At 31.3% G+C, this 20,371-nt stretch overlaps 1 protein-coding gene across 3 annotated transcripts; it reads right to left on the bottom strand.

Annotated features, from left to right (window-relative positions):
• Window positions 1-1,420: 1,420 nt before the first annotated feature.
• Window positions 1,421-20,111, bottom strand: LOC143085232 (AN1-type zinc finger protein 2A-like). 3 transcript variants are annotated; one of them, XM_076261466.1, is made up of 11 exons: window positions 19,962-20,111; window positions 18,240-18,282; window positions 17,267-17,318; window positions 16,510-16,641; window positions 16,089-16,133; window positions 13,311-13,426; window positions 4,430-4,555; window positions 3,901-3,967; window positions 3,473-3,546; window positions 2,806-2,893; window positions 1,421-2,139 (listed from the first exon to the last, which is right to left on the bottom strand). In XM_076261466.1, the coding sequence occupies exons 1-11, from the start codon at window positions 20,014-20,016 to the stop codon at window positions 2,098-2,100; spliced, it is 840 nt and encodes a 279-aa protein (XP_076117581.1). In that variant the 5' UTR covers window positions 20,017-20,111; the 3' UTR covers window positions 1,421-2,097. The 3 variants fall into 3 exon arrangements, with proteins under 3 accessions (XP_076117581.1, XP_076117583.1, XP_076117584.1); XM_076261468.1 differs by having other exon boundaries at window positions 1,460-2,198; XM_076261469.1 differs by having other exon boundaries at window positions 1,519-2,195.
• Between the last annotated feature and the right edge of the window lie 260 nt (window positions 20,112-20,371).

The raw sequence follows: 20,371 nt of genomic DNA, 5'->3' as shown, positions 1-20,371 counted from the left end.
ATAAGACAGGTTATTCCTATCAAACCCAAAAAACTTTGTTTGAGATTCGGTAAAATAATCAACAGTTAAATATAAGATAAACTGTTATCACAGAGACATGTCTCGCCTTTTTGTAATTTTTATTATGCAATTGTAGCAATACTTTAACATCTTACACAAGTTGTGCAAATATTCAAAGTCAATGAACCATAACTGAGGTACATGGCTAAACAATCTCCATGTAAATGAGATGACCCATTGCTAATACAACTGCATACCAAATACCATTGACTTATTATAAGTTGTTCCCAAATCTAAATACAAAAATTTACTTGTAAACTATGTAAAAGTTTCAAAGTTAATGAAGCATGAAAAGGGGGATGTGGCTATATAATCTCCATGGAAACAAATCTTGCAAATGTAAATAAATTTGTAAACCAAATATCCTTGATTTAACATTAGCAGTTCATCTTAAACTGATCTAATAACAAACTTATACATGTAAAGTAAGATAAGTTTCAAAGACATTAGACTGTGACTGAGGGGTGAGACCAAATATTTTCCATGTAAATGAGATGCTCTAATGCTTATACAACTGAATACCAATTCACATTGGCCTACTACTTATGGTTCTCCTTGAACTAACCTAATCACAAACTAATACATGATAAATTGTAAAAATTCAATAGACCATGACTAAGGTGGCGGAGCCAAATTATCTCCATGGAAATTAGATATGCAAATGCTTATACAACTGCATACCGAATATCATTTACCTACCACTTGTGGTTCCCCATAAACTGACCTAATCACAAACTAATACATGTAAAATAAGCAAAAGTTTCGAAGTCAATAGACCATGACTGAGGGGGCAGGGCCAAATAATCTCCATGAAAATGAGATGTGCCGATGCTTATACAACTGCATATCAAATATGATTGACCTACCAATGGTGGTTCACCAAAACTAAACCTAACCACAAACTAATACATTGTTTACGCCGCCGCCTTTGCCGGAAACAGCATACCTATGTCTCGCTCTTTGACTCTGTCAAGGCGAGACAAAAACGAGAATATTTACAAAATATTATTTATTAATAGATTTTTAATAACATAATCAATATCATCATATTTAAAATATCTATACAATTTATCTAGGAATAAAATTCTTAAAACCTTCCCCAATTACACTTCAATATAATCTACATAAATAAACAGACATATAAAATTTCAGATAAAAGCATGGTAGTCTTTTGCCAGGATGGATTACACAGGATTGGTCAATAATTACGGTATTTTTATGAAATTAGCTAATCCATTGAGGAACACATTTTATTTAGAAACTATTCATTCAACTGATGATGTAAATGTGATTTTATTTTTAAAATGATAATTTTTTTTTTTATCAAACAATGGATCAATATAAAAGAAATACTATTTTTTATCAAACAATGAATCAATATAAAAGAAATATTATTCACTTTAAAAAGGGGAGATCAATTTATGAAGGAATATACAGGTTATTTACCTATGTTTTTTATGTAGCAAGAAATCATTTTTTTTTTATTTTCTGATTTTTTTTTATCATCAATCAAAAACAATGACCTTTCTGACCATCCTATTTTTGTGATTATTTTCCTACATAAAATAAAGTTGACCATGATTCATGAATATAGATTTCATTGTATTACAAACAGTTAATTGTATGATGGAGTATAAACTTCTATATAATTCTACTGTAAACTATCTGAAGCTCGCTTTTTGTGAAAAAATCTTCAATAAAACATGTGTAAAATGGATAAAGTAAATCATTAAAAGTACATGACTTTAACATAATTAAAACCTTCAATACAACCGTTTTTGTACATTAAAATTCATAAAGGTGTTTAACATGACACCTTAGCACTATAATGTAAACAAGTTTTAAGCATTAAGAGATGTTAAACTGGGTGCAAAGTTAACAGTCATGAGGAAAGTATCTAATCCCAACTCCTGCCACCAAATGTAACAACATGAAAGATCTTTAAAAGTCAGCACCATGAGAATACATCTTGGAAGTGCTGGGCAGAACTGGCGTTGAGCTGTAATCTAGTTGAGCTTGATGAGAATTTTTCTCTTGTCAAGAAAGGCTACAAGACCTCTTGTTTTGTTGTGCTTCTTGCTACAAGAGAAAAGTTTAGTTCTTCAATTCTTCTCTTATGCTGCCGATGTTAATGCCTGCTTAAATGAATATTAAAATAAAAACAAATCAATAAACTTGCTCATTCCAGATATAATAGACATGTCAAATATACAAACTTCAAACGGACAAAATCACACCATACCAACTTAGAAATTTGTAGGATTACATTAAGATTTAGCTGATGTTTTGTCATTTTTAATAGCATTTGATTAAAGCCATGTGGAGGTAACAAGAAAAGTTTCGTAACAATCATTTTGAATATAAAACATGCATTTTTCTGACATATTATCAAAGAAATAGATATCGTTAGAAAACTATCCTTTCTTCAAAGAAATTGGTTCATACTCTCTTAAAACTATATTTTCTTAAATGAAATTTGCTCTATATTCTGATAGAAAACTATAGTTTCAACAACTCTTTATTTCATATAGCTTAAGCCTTTATCAGCAAATAGGCACAAGAAGATGCTGAAAAAATTTACCACAAGAATTGTGCCCAAGAAATACAAATAAACTTTACATGCTTCCATCCTTTTAGCCAACATTAAATCCTTAATTTTAGTCATGGAAATTTCAATTATATGATAAATATTAAACGGTTATAATTTTGCTTATTTGAATCATTTCAAAGTGTTACTTGACATACCTGTCTCCTCTGTGCAGCTTGAGCCTCTTGTTGACTGGCAGCTATGGCTTGTGCTAGGAGTAAATCTTCTTCTTCCTCTCTGGTTAGTCTACAAATAAACAAGTTACATTCAAATTTTATAAAAATTAAAATATAAAAACATGAGAGATAGGATGCTAAAAATAATAATATGCGTTTAAATTAATACACATATGATAATGAGGTGATGTGGGGTATACAAAAATATACCCATTGAAGTATGAACAAGAATGTGTCCATAGTACACGGATGCCCCACTCATACTATCATTTTCTATGTTCAGTGGACCGTGAAATTGGGTAAAAACTTTAATTTGGAATAAAAATTAGAAATATCATATCATATGGAACATGTGTACTAAGTTTGAAGTTGATTGGACTTCAACTTCATCAAATACTACCTTGACCAAAAACTTTAACCTGAAGCGAACGGACGCACAGACGGACGCATAGATGGACGAACGAACGGACGCACAGACCAGAAAACATAATGCCCCTCTACTATCGTAGGTGGGGCATAAAAAGAGTTTCCAATGAACAAAAGTCAATTACTAAGTTCTAAATTAACCATGACATAAGGAAGAATACCTCCTTGGTTACAGATGAAAGCAATAAAGTAACATATTTATATTGTAGTGACTAATACTTACGGTTTCTGTGGAGCAGGTGGTTGAGATTCCTGCATTGACATCTGAATGGCGTGAGCTAAAGCTTCATCTTCTGTCTACAAAGGTAATGAGGGAACATTTTTATACAAAATAGTGGAAATAAGTCAACAGTGTTATGAATAATGACAGTAATAAACAGTTTATTTTATAAAAATTTTGTATTCAAGAACTATTTTTATACATTCACATTATTACAGGGCAGTCAGTTACAGATACTACATCAATTTGACATTAAATAACTTACTGCAGACAATTAGCAAAACGGAGTAAGTACCTGTCCAAAGTTGGTAGTGCTTTTTTCCTTGAAGGAATTGTGTGACTATTCATTCAATAAATATTGACTTATTCTCAAAAATTGGCTGTTTAAATATATCTATGTGGTATGAATTTATGAGTTGTTTTATACTTACCATTCCACCTTGAACTGAGTTAGTAGTGTTGTTAGCTGTAGGTTGTGATTGTCTCTCCCTTCTGTCTCTAAAATAGGAAAAAATATAATGTTTAAACAGTAAATACTATGTATTTTCCTATACAACTTCAATGACAACAATTACTGTTGAATGACGTCAGAGAAAAATACATGTTTATTTCAAATGTTAAACATCTGTTTTAATTGACTAGAAAATCACAATATTCTAATGTGGTAACCACTGTAATAAAGTTGAATTTTTTTACCACATATAACAAGCACCACTTCTGGATGTTGCATACAAAAGATGATTCATAAGCTTGTTTTGTAAAGAACTTTTAAGACATGGATAATGTTAATTTTTTTTCTTATTTTCGTTAATTTTGGTATAGTCAGTGCATCTCAAATTTACAAAAGATGCATCAGAACAGTTCTCTAACATTTATGCAATTGAAAGCAAGCTCTAAACTTGATTCAATACAGCTTAAATATAAGTAGTCAGCAGTTATAGTCTGGTTTACATATTGTACCTTGCTAGATCTTTTCCTATGTAAGCTAACATTGTATTCTGAGGTTTTCCTTGGTTGGACTTTGGTTTGTTAGAAGATGAAGTTTTTGGTTGATTGGAAGTACTGGCTCTGTTTACTGCTGCAGCACTAAATAAAATAAATATATACAGGTAACTCAGTTTAAGTAATGAACGACTTTCAAATTTATGCATTTTTTCTGAAAATTTCTAATGTCACAATTTCAAAATGTTATAACGTCACAGTAAGAAAAGAACAGATTTGGTGAATATGCTATTTACTCTGATTGACTGCAGGTCAACCAGTGTAACTCATTCATAAAGGAGTAGGTTCACTAAGAACCCTTTTTGGCCCCAAAATATAGCAGTTTTAGAAAATTGTGAAAATGTAATCTTTAAGCTATATTTTGGAAAGTAAAATGCTTCTGCTACATAAATATGAGCTGTTCTTGACGACACAATGCACAAATATCGCGTTTTAGCATCATTAAGTCATGCTAAATTACTGAAATCTTCAAAATTTTACCATTTTGGTCATTTTTTAGACGGTTTCCATCTAAAATGAAAGTGGCCGCATTCGTGTTCATTCATAATATTGAAATGTAAGTTGTATTTGATGATAATACAAAACATATATAAAGGTTGAGGATGAACACAGATGCGGCCACATTCATTTTTGACAAAAACCATCTGAAAAGTGACGTTTTTTGGCATATTTGATAGATTTTTCATATTTAAGCTTGAATCAGAGCGTTTTTATTGACTAAATCAGTTTACATCTTTCACATAAACTAATCGAATCAATTGAAATGGACACTTTAGTGTTTAAAAAGTGTCCAATAACTTTCGTTAGATGAACTTGAAATTTGAGGCCAAAATCGGCCCTTACCAGACCGGACCTACTCCTTTTAAAAAAGCCTCGCGATTGGTGTATATTAATCTATATATATGGTGGTCTCAAATTTATTGCAGATATAAGACATCGTTTAATTTCTTCTAATGTGTGATATTTTGTCTTAAAATCTAGAAATTAATGAAACAAGAATGTGTCCAAAGTACACGGATGCCCCACTCACACTATCATTTTCCATGTTCAATGGACCATGAAATTGGATAAAAAATATAATTAGGCATTAAAATTAGAAAGATAATATCATAGGGAACATGTGTACTAAGTTTCAAGTTGATTGGACTTCAACTTCATCAATCAAAGAGCTGATAGCTCTGAAGTGGAAGAAGGTGAATAAAAGGTAACTTGAATTACCATAAAAGCAGCCCCACTTACCCAGGCTGCTTTGTTCCATTATCTTTAAAATGTATTTTTTTTTCTTCAAACAAGAAAAGGTCATAAGTACATGGATTTCCCATCCGTACAATCATTTTCTATGTTCAGTTGACTATGAAAATTAGGTAAAATCTTTAATTTGGCAGTAATTAAGAAGATCATATCAAGAGGAACACATGTGTACTAAGTTTCAAGTTGATTGGATTTCAACTTCATCAAAAACTACCTCGACCATAAACTTTATAACCAGAAGCAGGACGGATGGACAGACTAGAAAACATAATGCCCATAAATGGAGCATTAAAATAGCAAGACTTGTTACATACCTGCCAACTTTTGAAAGTTCCCATATGGGTTTTTTTCTGCACAACAACAATTTTAAAGGTTACAATTTTTAGCGACGTATTTTGCAAGATCTGGATTGTCTAGAAAAAGTGTCATATTTGTATGATGAACTTACATGCCTTTTCCTTAAGTCTGGTTGCATGATTCTAGTTATATATTAAATCGGTAGAAAAAATATACATGAAGCTAGCAGACAAGGGTTTATTTTCCAAATTAAGAATATTAGATGCTTGTTGAAATTTCCAATTTTGAATTATGCAGATCTGGATGGACCTTTAACAGGTTGGGAACAACACCCCAAATGAGGGTAACCTCACTGGAAGATCATCACAACCCACTGTAAAAAATGAGCACAAAAAAAGTCATTTATATTCATATTATTTGATGAAACTTTTCCCCAAGAACTATGCATCTATTAAGTACTGAATGGTCAAAACATCATGTTTTTTTATTGACATAAATTTTGTCGTAAATGTAACCAAATGATGTAGAAATTGTGTTTTTTCTTCAAATTTCCATCAAATTGTAATGTTTATAGTTCCCTTATTGCCTCTCTATAAAATAATAAGAAGAATCTGTTTCTTGTTTTGTTTTGTTTTGTTTTTGACAAATGATTGTTCACTGCTTGCAAATGAATCATTATATTTACATATCTTATCTGTATATATTTTTGTTCATGTCTCCATCTCCTTATCATTTGTAAATGTATAGACAAATAAGAAAGAAATAAGCTCCACATGTATATTTGCAACATCGTAAATTAATTAAAAAAATAGCATACACTAACACTAGTACTGCATGGATTTTAAGCATTATGAAAGTCATATTTGTAGAAAGCTTATTAAAAAAGACTTAAAAACAGTGTAAAATGTCTTGCTATTTCTTAGCTTACACAATAAAATCTAATATGTACTAACATTTACAAATTTAAATTTCAAGATTTTACTAGGAATTAATCTAACTACTAGACCTTTTATTAGTCTAGTTGCACATATTGTATATGTAAACTTCTAATCAGTTGTCAACAAATTTATCATATAAACTTCAATTTAATCCTTGAAAGGAGGTCTAGATTGCTAAAATAATTTATAAATTTTAATTTTTTTATTTGTCCAAAATCATTTAAATTCATTTAATCAACATCCTTTTATGATTATTTGATTAAAATATTAATCATTTATAGTCTTTTTACAATTTACATTTTTAAAAGCAAAATAACTGAAAACAGGATAAAACAAAGGGAAGTAACAAAAAAGTATTTCAATATTCCCAATACACATCGTTTTGATAACACAACGGCAGTTAGCCGGAGGTAAACATCGTTGATTACCAGTATGTTTGACACCCAAGCTGTCAAGTGAAGCCATATAATTATACATCTTCTTTGATGTTCAGGTAAAATTTAACACAGGTGTCAATTACACCCGTACAGTAGTAAGAAATGATCAAATATGGCGTCTGAAAAATTTCATACACGGGAGTTTTTTCTCCTTAACCAAGGATTTGTATAGTAAGAAGGATTGGAATCTCGTGGGCTTTTGCATAGACTGTAGTATAATATCTTCTGCGGCGCGAGATTTTGTGAGATTTACCGTGATGCATCTGGAAAATGCTAAACTAGCTCTGATTAATGGCTGACATTTGCATCACCTAAACAAATAGACATCGATATGTAAGTATCTACAATCTATATTTATCAAATATTATGCTTGAAATAAGAAGTTTAAAATGGTTCTGGTGTTATGAATAACTTTTACGATCGTAGTAAGAATACACGGCTCCATAGAATTAATTTGCATATTGACCGAAGTGACCTCACCCTATCCCGCCTATTGGGCGGTCCTATCATCATTTTCTATTTTTATACTCCTTCCTCAAAAAACGGAGATGAGTGATAAAATTTATATTTTCTGATAGATATATGATTTCTTCATGTATTGAGTAAATTTCGTAGTGATTGATGCATTAGTTTTCCTATTTTTTTACGTTTCTTTGAGTTGATTACAACAAAAACGGCGTTCTTGAGCGAAAATGGGGGTGGCTTGGGAAAAATGAATAAAGTTCTTCAATTGGCCTAGATTAATGTTCAAACATGTTTACAAACGTAAAACATTGGTGATAAAGTGTATTGAAGAAAGCTCAAACCGCTAAATAAGGGAATTGTGATACTTTTCTGTCTTTAAACATCAATGTGGTTCTCAGATGAATCGCAATTTACCAGGCCTAAATTGGGAGGGGATCCAGCTGTCATAATAATCTGATACTTCCTTCCTGTTTATACCGAAATGAAATCGTTAAACCATGTGTTTTGAAATAGTTTTACATCAATTTTAACTAGCCATGTTCCATAGAAAACTCCATAGATTTGCCTTTGCCGATGTGGAAAGGGACAATGCATGGATGGTAATATTTTCAAATGTTCAGCCCAGTGTTTACCAGCATCATGGTATTGTGAACGTACATTGTGTACAAATGAATGTACATTTTTACTGACATCAAAATAATAATACACCAACACAGCTCATCTACTTTAATGCCTTTAATGCCTTTAATGATGTACATGTATGGGTAGTGCTGTTTTGGTCTTCATTATAAATCACTGCCCCCCTTTTATTATGCATGTTATTATTATGGACTCCCTTCTTCTCTATCTGTTTATACCACATATCACATGCATTACAAATTTAAGTCCAATTAATTATTATGCCTGTTAATTATGGCATTTTGCTAGGCTAAATAATGTTTTCCTGCAACAACTTTAAATCCAACAATGCAATGAAAGATGTTTTCCTGCAACGGTGTCAAAGCAAAAATCAAAATAGCCTTGCAAGATTCTTTCCTGCAACGGCGTCAAAGCAAATAATTAAAATAGCAAGACATCATAATTTTTTTAAACCTGTGCATTACAAATGTACCTGAGCTTTATCTTTTCTAGACCGAACTGCTCTAAACTATACTTCAGTCAAGTCCAGTTAGAGTTTTATATTATAATATATAAAGGATATTCTGTTATCTAACATTTATTCCTTTTATTGTTATTTTTGATTTTTTGTTTGTTTGCAACATCTTTTGATCCTACAATATTGCAAAATATTTTATTTTAAAACAATAGAAACATTGCTACAAATATAAATTATATCTGAATTTGCATAAACCCATAGAAATCTAACATAAATTTTGCAAATATAATTATTCGAGCAGAGATCTTGAGGTAGTATTGCTATTGTTAACGACATATTTGATATTGGAATTGTTTAAGCCATATGATATTGTATTATTATTGCCACATGTAACTATATTACACCTTTTTTTCAGTATTTTCCAAAATGCTCAAACTGGTGAATGTTAAGAAGAAAAGTCTAGGCACAAGGATTCAAGTCCCCAAAAAAGTCTAAGCAGTTGTGTGCAAACAGCAGTTGGCCATTCATGCACTTATCATGTGGACTAACATATATACATGATATATATGGCATGCCTTCAAATAGAAATAGAAATACTAGTGTACAACTGAATGCCACTTTTGACCAGAACGTTCCTCTGAATAATATCATTTATGGAGGATATACCAACAATGTTTCATTGGATCATTAACATTTAATCTCTTCTACCTAAACTTGAAAGCTACGCTTTGTGTGTAGGGAACTTTGATAGTGACTTGATAGATGATCATGTGATACCTGGGTTAAAATGGATTATTTCTATATTTTAATATAAAAATAAATCATTGAACATCTTCTTTTAAATTCCATTACATGCCAGATTCATTTAATACTTCAAATCTGCTTGGTGTTGAGTGTATATTGACGATGTACATGTATGTGTAGTAAAATAAGCAAGGAGACATGGGATATGATTGAAATGAGACAACTATCCATTCAATATCAAATGAAGATTTTAAAAACTAGTAGTCTACATGTACAATGATTGAATCGATGAATGTATGTCAATCACCATCAACAAAACCCATGCAGCATAGCAGGTCGATAAATATTATCACATGAAACCAACAGCCCATACATAATACATGCACAAAAAATTGTTTTTATACCAAATTTGAAGTTAAGACATAAGAGTTAAGAGATGCGGGATGTGGTATGATTGCCAATGGAATGAGACCGCTCAGTTCACCAAAGAAACAAATGATGTTGATGTAAGCAATTATTCAATCTATTGTTATTTCTTATCTTGATAGACAAAAATTGTTTTACATGTATTATACAGTATATTCGTAATTATGAGCTATAAAATCAATACATGTACAAGGCAAAATTGTACAAAAAGTATCTTCTGTTAGACAATAACCATTTTATAGTTATCATGTACGTCTTAACAAAGACATTTATTGTAAAAATAGTTTTTATACCAAATTTGAAGTTAAGACCTAAGAGTAAAGAGATGTGGTATGATTGTCAATCGAATGAGACAGCTCAGTTCACCAAAGTTCAAATGATGTTGAAGTACCGGTAAGCAATTATTCAATCTTTCCTTGATAGACAAAAGTCAGTGTTATACATGCATATTAGTAACTGTGCGCTATAAAGTCAATACAAGGATAAATTGTACAAAAAGTATCTTCTGTTAGACAAGAAACATTTTAGTTATGTTTACAAAGACATTTATTGATAAATATCTATAGACACTACAGTTTAGACCTACCAAGCATGAAAGTTACAAACAGAAAAGTATTACTTTTGTTTTAAAAATTGATGTAAACTGCTGTTGCGTACCTCATATGAAAGTGTACCAATGTACAATCAGAAAAGGATAGTCTTCTTTGATATATGACAAGTCGCTCTTTTCAAGTTAATTTCTGTATTATACGTGAATAATACATAACCAGGAATAATTCCATGACTGACTACTTGAGAGGCCGTTATACATGTATGACATGTATGACAGAGAGCTGACACTATAAAATTGCCCTATCAAATTCATGCACAAGTTGATGAAAGTACTCTAATAAGAAACAAAAGTGCATTTAAAGATGTAATGTTATTAGTACAATTAAAAAATTTTGCTTGCATTGATAATTTATAACACATTGGCTAACGTTTCTTTTATGCCTATATATGTTTATGATGATTGAAACCAGCTACAGTAACATGCAGAGGCAGTTTTATAGGGTTTAACAGTACTTGTTCCAAACTTATGATAATGACTAGCCACTATGTATATAAAACGTAATGCAGTAATTCGTCCTGAAATGTGTTGTCAGTTCTTTTTTGCCACAAAAAATGTTTTGCACCTGTTTCCCGAGATTGAAAGAGTTTCCGAAGATGCAAATTCGCATATAACTATAATGACATAATTTACAAGAATAAGATTTTTTTAAATTTCTTTGACAATTGACTGAAAATAAAAATTTATAGAAGTTAACATACAAACACATTGTCAACTGCCGTTATAGTCCCGTTATACACATTGCATTACAATGTCCATCAAATAAAACAGTTAAATTATGCTTTTTCGTCAATTGAAACTTGAGTGAAAATCAATAATTATTACGTTTAAGAATGAATAATGTCCTTAACCATTACAACATTGTCTATACGTGACAAAAATAAGAACACAACTCGATGCACGTGTACAAAAAATCACGTTCCGATATCGTAAGTGACGAGTAGTAGTAGTAGTAATAGTGGCGAGTACCGAAGTCTCGCCGCGGAAGAGATTACGATAAACCGCGAGATTCCAATCCTTCTTACTATACAAATCCTTGCCTTAACGGAAGGTTCACATGTATGTTACGAAGGGCATCTAATTCACATGACAAAGGAAAACCATGAATAAAGACAACACTTTATATATCCTTTTATTTTTATAAGAACAAAATCTTCTTGTATGCAGGATTGCAAATTCGTAACTTCAAGGGCGAACTTCAAAACAGGGCGAGTTGTCCCGATACCAAATTCACGCATGCGTAATACAAATATCTACAGTTAAAACATCCTGTTACAAGTAAACAAATAACGTTCATGTGGATGAGATGAAATCTAATAATTTACATAAATAAAAGGGTCATATTTACGATAGTGATTGTTTTACAATCATAATTTACAAATTAAATGATTCAGATGCCTAATCATGTGTAAAAATCGGTGTCAGGAATCTAAGTTGTTTTGAAATTGTAATACACGAAATGAATGCGGCATACGGAGACTCAATGCAAATGGTCGGCCCCTTAAGTCTTCAGAAGACTTGACGTCTTCTTCCACTAAAAACTACCTTGACCAAAAACTTTAACCTGAAACATGCACTTTCATTTTCTATGTTCAGTGGACCGTGAAATTGGGGTCAAAAGTTTAATTTGGCTTTAAAATTAGAAAGATCATATCATAAGGAACATGTGTACTAAGTTTCAAGTTGATTGGACTTCAACTTCATCAAAAACTACCTTGACCAAAAACTTTAACCTGAAAAACTTTAACCTGAAACATGCACTTTCATTTTCTATGTTCAGTGGACCGTGAAATTGGGGTCAAAAGTTTAATTTGGCTTTAAAATTAGAAAGATCATATCATAAGGAACATGTGTACTAAGTTTCAAGTTGATTGGACTTCAACTTCATCAAAAACTACCTTGACCAAAAACTTTAACCTGAAAAACTTTAACCTGAAACATGCACTTTCATTTTCTATGTTCAGTGGACCGTGAAATTGGGGTCAAAACTTTAATTTGGCTTTAAAATTAGAAAGATCATATCATAAGGAACATGTGTACTAAGTTTCAAGTTGATTGGACTTCAACTTCATCAAAAACTACCTTGACCAAAAACTTTAACCTGAAAAACTTTAACCTGAAACATGCACTTTCATTTTCTATGTTCAGTGGACCGTGAAATTGGGGTAAAATCTCTAATTTGGCATTAAAATTAGAAAGATCATATCATAGGTAACATGTGTACCAAGTTTGAAGTCGATTGGACTTCAACTTCATCAAAAACTACCTCGACCAAAAACTTTAACCTGAAGCGGGACAGACGGACGAACGAACGGACGAACGAACGGACGAACGGACGCACAGACCAGAAAACATAATGCCCCTCTACTGGGGCATAAAAATCAGATAAGCAGCATTTTGCTTTTAATTTATAACAGACTCAATGACCGTTGACTTAAGCTTCTATGTGTTAGAACATATAGCAAAACATTGTTTTTCCGCTAAGATTAGGGCTGAGACTGGATCAATTCAGAGTAACTAATCACTGGAATATCAGGTTGAAATTCCTACTTCAAATCAAAATGAATTTACTTACGCTGCCCTTGACACTCCTCGCCCAGTATCTTCAAATCCTTTACACTGATGATCAAGTTCATGTCTGTGTTTTAGACAGAAATTCTGGTGACATTTATCACAGTTAACTGGAATTAACTGAAAAAGATGATTAAAAAAGAAAATGTGAAAATGTACAAAATTATATCTTTTTTTGTTTCATAGCATTAATTTCAAATAGACCAGGTCAAGTCAGGCAATAAACCAAATGACAATTCAAAATAAGTTAAGGCATAGATGAAATGATAAAGAAAACCAGATGCTCCGCAGGGCGCAGCTTTATACGACCGCATAGGTTGAACCCTGAACGGTTGGGGCAAGTATGGACACAACATTCAAGCTGGATTCAGCTCTAAATTTGGATTGTGATTAAATAGTTGACACAGCATAGGTTTTGGACACAGATTGAATGTGGTCTAATGAACTTAAAATAATTTTTTTGTCTTTGAGCAATCACTATGCTGTTGAATATTAATCCTCTCAACAAAATGTTTGAAGAAATTTTCTTTTTATTTATGAAATCTGAAATGAGAAAAATTAAACCCCCCCCCACCATTTTTTTTTCACATCCCCCTTTCCCTTTTTTCAAAACTGATCTCAATTCAAATTTCTACTGGAGTTTGCAACAATAACTACTCATTTAAATACATCATAAAATATTAAAATGTAACAAAAAGTGCTTGTTATCACTGAATGGTAAAGAGTGTTTTAATTTATCAGTTGGTAGTAAAAGTGAATATACATTGTGCATTGTATAAAACAATGATTTAAGTTGATTCAACTACTATTCTGGACAAAGAAAGATAACTCCAATCAATTGAAAATTTATTGCTATTGCACAATATTGTGCAATTAGATATTTCTTGCTATTGCGCAATACTGTGCAATTGAAAATATTTGCTATTGCACAATACTGTGCAATTGAAGATTTCTTGCTATTGCACAATACTGTGCAATTGAACATTTTTTGCTATTGCACAATACTGTGCAATTGAAGATTTCTTGCTATTGCTGAATACTGTGCAATTGAAAATTTCTTGCTATTGCACAATACTTAATATAATAATTTTGGATCCTGATTTGAACTAACTTGAAAACTGGGCCCATAATCAAAAATCTAAGTACATGATTAAATTCAGCATATCAAAAAAGCCAAAGAATTCAATTTTTATTAAAATCAAACTTAGTTTAATTTTGGACCCTTTGATATTTAACGTAGACCAATTTGAAAACGGGACTAAAAATTAAGAATCTACATACACAGTTAGATTTGGCATATCAAAGAACCCCAATTATTCAATTTTTGATGAAATCAAACAAAGTTTAATTTTGGACCCCGATTTGGACCAACTTGAAAATTGGGCCAATAATCAAAAATCTAAGTACATTTTTAGATTCAACATATCAAAGAACCCCAAGGATTTAATTTTTGTTAAAATCAAACTAAGTTTAATTTTGGACCCTTTGGACCTTAATGTAGACCAATTGGAAAACGGGACCAAAAATTAAGAATCTACATACACAGTTAGATTTGGCATATCAAAGAACCCCAATTATTCAATTTTTGATGAAATCAAACAAAGTTCAATTTTGGACCCTTTGGGCCCCTTTTTCCTAAAAACCTGTTGGGACCAAAACTCCCAAAATCAAACCCAACCTTCCTTTTATGGTCATAAACCTTGTGTTTAAATTTCAAAGATTTCTATTTACTTATACTAAAGTTATGGTGCGAAAACCAAGAATAATGCTTACTTGGGCCCCTTTTTGGCCCCTAATTCCTAAACTGTTCAGACCTCAACTCCCAAAATCAATCCCAACCTTCCTTTTGTGGTCATAACCTTGTGTTTAAATTTCATTGATTTCTATTTACTTATACTAAAGTTATTGTGCGAAAACCAAGAATAATGCTTATTTGGGCCCTTTTTTGGCACCTAATTCCTAAACTGTTTGAACTAAAACTCCCAAAATCAATCCCAACCTTCCTTTTGTGGTCATAAACCTTGTGTCAAAATTTCATAGATTTCTATTTACTTAAACTAAAGTTATAGTGCGAAAACCAAGAAAATGCTTATTTGGGCCCTTTTTGGCCCCTAATTCCTAAAATTTGGGACCAAAACTCCCAAAATCAATCCCAACCTTCCTTTTGTGGTTTTAAACCTTGTGTTAAAATTTCATAGATTTCTATTCACTTTTACTAAAGTTAGAGTGCGAAAACTAAAAGTATTCGGACGACGACGACGACGCAGGACGACAACGCCAACGTGATAGCAATATACGACGAAAAATTAAAAATTTTTGCGATCGTATAAAAAGCATCCATCTTAAATTAGTAGCTCTTGTTTCTGGAAAAGCCAAAATTAATTTTAGAATTATGATAAAATCCACGATACAAGTGACATTGAGATCTCAGAGGTTTGTGCAAAATGGAAATGTATCTTTTTTTATTACACCAGTAGGAGAATTCTTTTCTTTTTTGGCAATTAAGCCTGAAAATAGTAAATTTATAAAACAACATGAGCCATGAAAGAGTCATTGAAGAAATTTTAGAATCCCAATGTTATATGTGAGTCTGCTTAATTACAAAATTTATAAAAACAATTTCCTTTACCGTACAGAACATTTTACATAATAGAGATATATTAATAAATGACATAGTAACACAGGCTAAAATAAATAACATACTTCTCGTCAACTGTATCATTGACGACCAACATGACATTACAGAGGAGATAGCTTTCTATTTAATAATATCCTAACATACCTCTTTATGTTTGCAGCCTTTAAATGAGCATCTGTTTGTGTAAATCTGAAGAAAAAACATTATGCTATTAATAACATAATTATTACAATGAATACAAATCAACTACAGTAATCTATGTGTAATTCTATGTCTACAATCTTTTTTAAAAGAAATAACTTACAAAAAAACATAATTGTAATTATAATGTATCAATTGTATATGATATCACTACTGATTGCATAATTATATGACTGACATCAAACATTTATACTTTGAAAAGTTTGGAAATTTTTAATGAAATTAAGTAAAATATCTTCAATATATTATATCAAAAGTGGAAGATATTTGTAATACAAGTTTCATTGAGTATTTCCTTTTATTTCAATCTTTGCTTAAAATTAAATGTTTAGAACTCTAAGTCTAACTGCCATTTTGTCCTCACCTTTCTTCTTTTCTTTGCTAGATCTGACTGACAATCATTGTCTATATGTCTGCCTACTATCACATCTGGTAGTTCTCCTTTCTTTACTGCTATAGGACTGTTACAAAGTGGACACACAGGGACCTGATTATCCTGTAATATATTATTTCAAATTATATACATATTGAAATCAAATAGGTTAGATAAAATCTCAGTTTCATTAAAAGTAAAAGGCCATATATAGCTGCAGAACCCAACACTCTATCTCTTAGGTCAATATGATATTTTTATAAGTAAACTTGGAATTGATAGTAAAAATCAATTACAATGTATACTTTATTTTAATATATGTGTGAATATTGTTCATAGTATATATATATATACATGTATATATATACAGAAAAAGATAAGTAATTGTCCTGTCCCCCAAGTACCTATGAAAATTATGTGTAATTTTTAACAGTCCTGAAGTCTTGTCTATGACATAAAGTTCTTCCAATGATGGAAACAGTATCCGGAATAATTCCGGATGCCTTTTTTTTTTTCCTCACAAAATAAACCAAACAGAATGATCATAAGGTAGGATTACAAATGCGATTATACATGGTACATATAAACACAAAGGCATGATGATGAATTTATTGTGGAAGGGAGAGAATCAACACACAAAATAATTAGGTCTTCTCATTTAATAGTATAGATATCAGTTCTCATATAAAGAGGCAAGTTTCAATTTTTTTCAAGTTAATACCCAAATGTAGTTACTTTATAATCTTACCTTTTTATATGATTCTGGACATTCGTGTGTACTATAATGAATGTGGTCTCGACTGAAATATATAAATTGGAAAAATTAGTGAATTCTAGATGTACAAATGATTGTTTGGGTTTAATTTCTGTTCATAAATCTACATGTTTGTGGATTACATGTAGAATTAATGTTCATATGATACATCATTTGGTGTCTTTGTTTATTTTTACTCTCATAATAGAAAACCAGGTGCTCTGCAGGGCGCAGCTTTATACGCCCGCAGAGGTCAAACTCTGAACAGTATGGACACAACATTCAGCTCTGAATTTGGATTGTGATCAAATTCTTGACAATATATGAGTTTCTGACACAAAACAAATGTCAAGATCTTACAAATCTATTATGCAATATTGTGCAATTAAAAATTTCTTCTTCAAACTTTTGAAAAAATTGGAATTTGAGAAATTTGGAAAAAAATTAATTGAAAACTACTACCACCCCCATTTTTTTACAATAAGTCCAAAACCTGACATTTCTTTATACATTATTTACAAGTATTATAAGGAGGACGCAAATTTTTTTGCGGTCATATAATTAAGTTAAATATAATTATATTTTCTGTTGAAATATTCCAAATATGTAATGATTTTTGAGGTTCATAATTGGAATCTGATTTGAAGAGGAATGTAGTCCTTATCCTGATCCTTTAGGAGATACATTACACATTCCTTACATCAACATAAACAGACAATAAGACAAAAAATTTGGTTTCCACTCAATGTTCATATACAATGAATTACTCAATTATCCCAAATAAGTATTGTGGGATCATTTCTTGTTCGACTACAATCATATTGGCACAATATGAAACAATTTTCTATATTTGGTTATGAAGTTATGAATTGGATGTGAAACATTTTCCGATTATAAAAACATGATTACATTTTGGTCTTGCTCATTTGTTTTGATATGATATAAACTTTTATTTGTTAATCCTTACCAAAATATCTTTCCACAGGCATCACATTTCATAGGAAGAAAATCTGTAATAGAGAAAATATATTATATTTTAAAGAAATAATACTTTAATGCCATGCTCCATCCATTGATGCTCTTTAAACATTGGTAGGCATTTTTTTCATCAATATCTTAAAACTGAGCGTTAGATTTGTTAGTTTGTACTTCTGTTGGACTGGCACACCAGCAACAATGTTTGTAACTTTGTATGTGTCCCAGTCAGGAGGCTGTAATTCAATTGTTGTTATTTGTTTAACTTTAAGTTTATTGCTTTGTACACAAATACATACATTTTGTATATCACTGTCCCATGACTGTCTGATAATTCCCCAAAACTGAATTTAAACCTGAGAACCAATAGACATTACCTGAAAACTTTATTTTATATGGTGTTTCATGTATACTGCATGAATTTTTAGAAAATTCAGTATATCACTTTTTCTTTTTTTCAGTATAAAGGTATTCAATAATTTAAGAACATTTTCAATTAAGCCTCAGAATTCGCTTTTATATATGTATGTGTCATGTATGCAAATTCCTTGTCCCATGAAAGAGGGTAGTAATGGGGGTACCTTCATGACGAATAATGGTAAAAATTCTTGCCAAATGACATTAATGGTAATTTTTAGTGCATGAAGATAAAATGTACAATTTCTTTTAGATGATAAAAAAATTAGCTGAATTTGACGAATCACTGTAAAATGTTAACCAATTTCACGCTAACGGTAGCCGAAAAAAGACCTTTTGACGACTGACAGTAAAGGACATTACCACCCTTATGAAAGAGTATGTAAATTTACAGACTTGTGACAATACACCTTATCGCTAATCCCAGCTGACCCGGCCGCTTAAACTTTTGACGAAAACAACAATCACTTCTCCATTGTTGCGTCAGATATTTTGTTTTATGACGTCAAAATTTTACGAGAACCTGTGTAATATCCAGTAATGGCGGACAAATAGCGATAAGGAAGTACACCACTAATTCATGGTCCCAATGCTTTCTATGTTAAATTCCTCCGTTTCAAGCAGGCACACCTCTTTTATTTTAAGTTCAAATAAAGTGGCAATCATTGCATGTCAAAGCAACACTTTATGACCTGTCTTGTACTGAAAAAATCAACATACCTTTAATGGCATATAAAAAAGAACTGGTTCCCAGAACTTTGGATGTACCAAAACAGGTACAATGTACTTCGGATCTGACAAACAGACAAAATGTACCCTCTTTTTAAAATTTGGTGCAGTTTTTTTTAATATTCAAAATTTAAAGTCCAAAAGTGTTCTACAATGATCACCAGTCCTTCAACCAAAAATACCTAAATATTCTACATATTTTGAAAGTTACACTCATGCGTAGGAACTATTTTGTGTTAAATATGTACTATTTTCTGGTATGTGCTTTCTGGCCTGGCCCGAATTAGTGGTGTTACACCATAATTAAGGTGTATGATGTCATTGTGTCAAAAAAACAATCATTTTCAAAACGATTTTTGTGACCTCGTACAGCGGAAATTTGGCAGCATGATATATTTAGTTTATTCGAGATTGTGCAATAAATGAAATAAAGCCTAGAACCAACACTCGTGTACTTTTTGTATCTATGTCATTATATCCTTTTCTATCTCCATCCCCCTTTTTTTCTTCGTTACAGTAAAACTCATACATATGTTCAATATAGAACCTTTTCAGTTGTATAACTTACCAAGCTGTTTGCATGATGTTGCTTGACAACTTTCTCCAAGTCCAGGAAGTTCCATTTTGATTGAAAACTGTTCTTTTTTACAATTTGACTAAATGTCTTACGATGAATATGCAGAGTTGGAGATTTCCTTCTATTTATTGACATTCATGATTACGTCAGTTCCGCTTAGCCTCGTTTTCACTTTTAAGGGGTTGTTCGAAAGTTGGATGTTACCGAATAATGAATTAACATATACAGGTGATATTTCAAATTTCATTTTTGTCTTCTTTTATTACTGTAAAGAAATTTTAATCAAATCTTTGTATTACGTTGATCCACCGGAGAGGTAAGAAAATGCAATAACCAAGGAAAATTATCTTTTGAAATGTTCCCCCATATATCTTAAAATAGAACATGTTCTAAAAATAATT

This window comes from Mytilus galloprovincialis, chromosome 8 (genome assembly GCF_965363235.1).
Source record: "Mytilus galloprovincialis chromosome 8, xbMytGall1.hap1.1, whole genome shotgun sequence".
Lineage (NCBI taxonomy): Eukaryota > Metazoa > Mollusca > Bivalvia > Mytilida > Mytilidae > Mytilus > Mytilus galloprovincialis.
The sequence above is the reverse complement of the archived record's forward strand: the minus strand, read 5'-3'. Positions and strand labels throughout refer to the sequence as shown.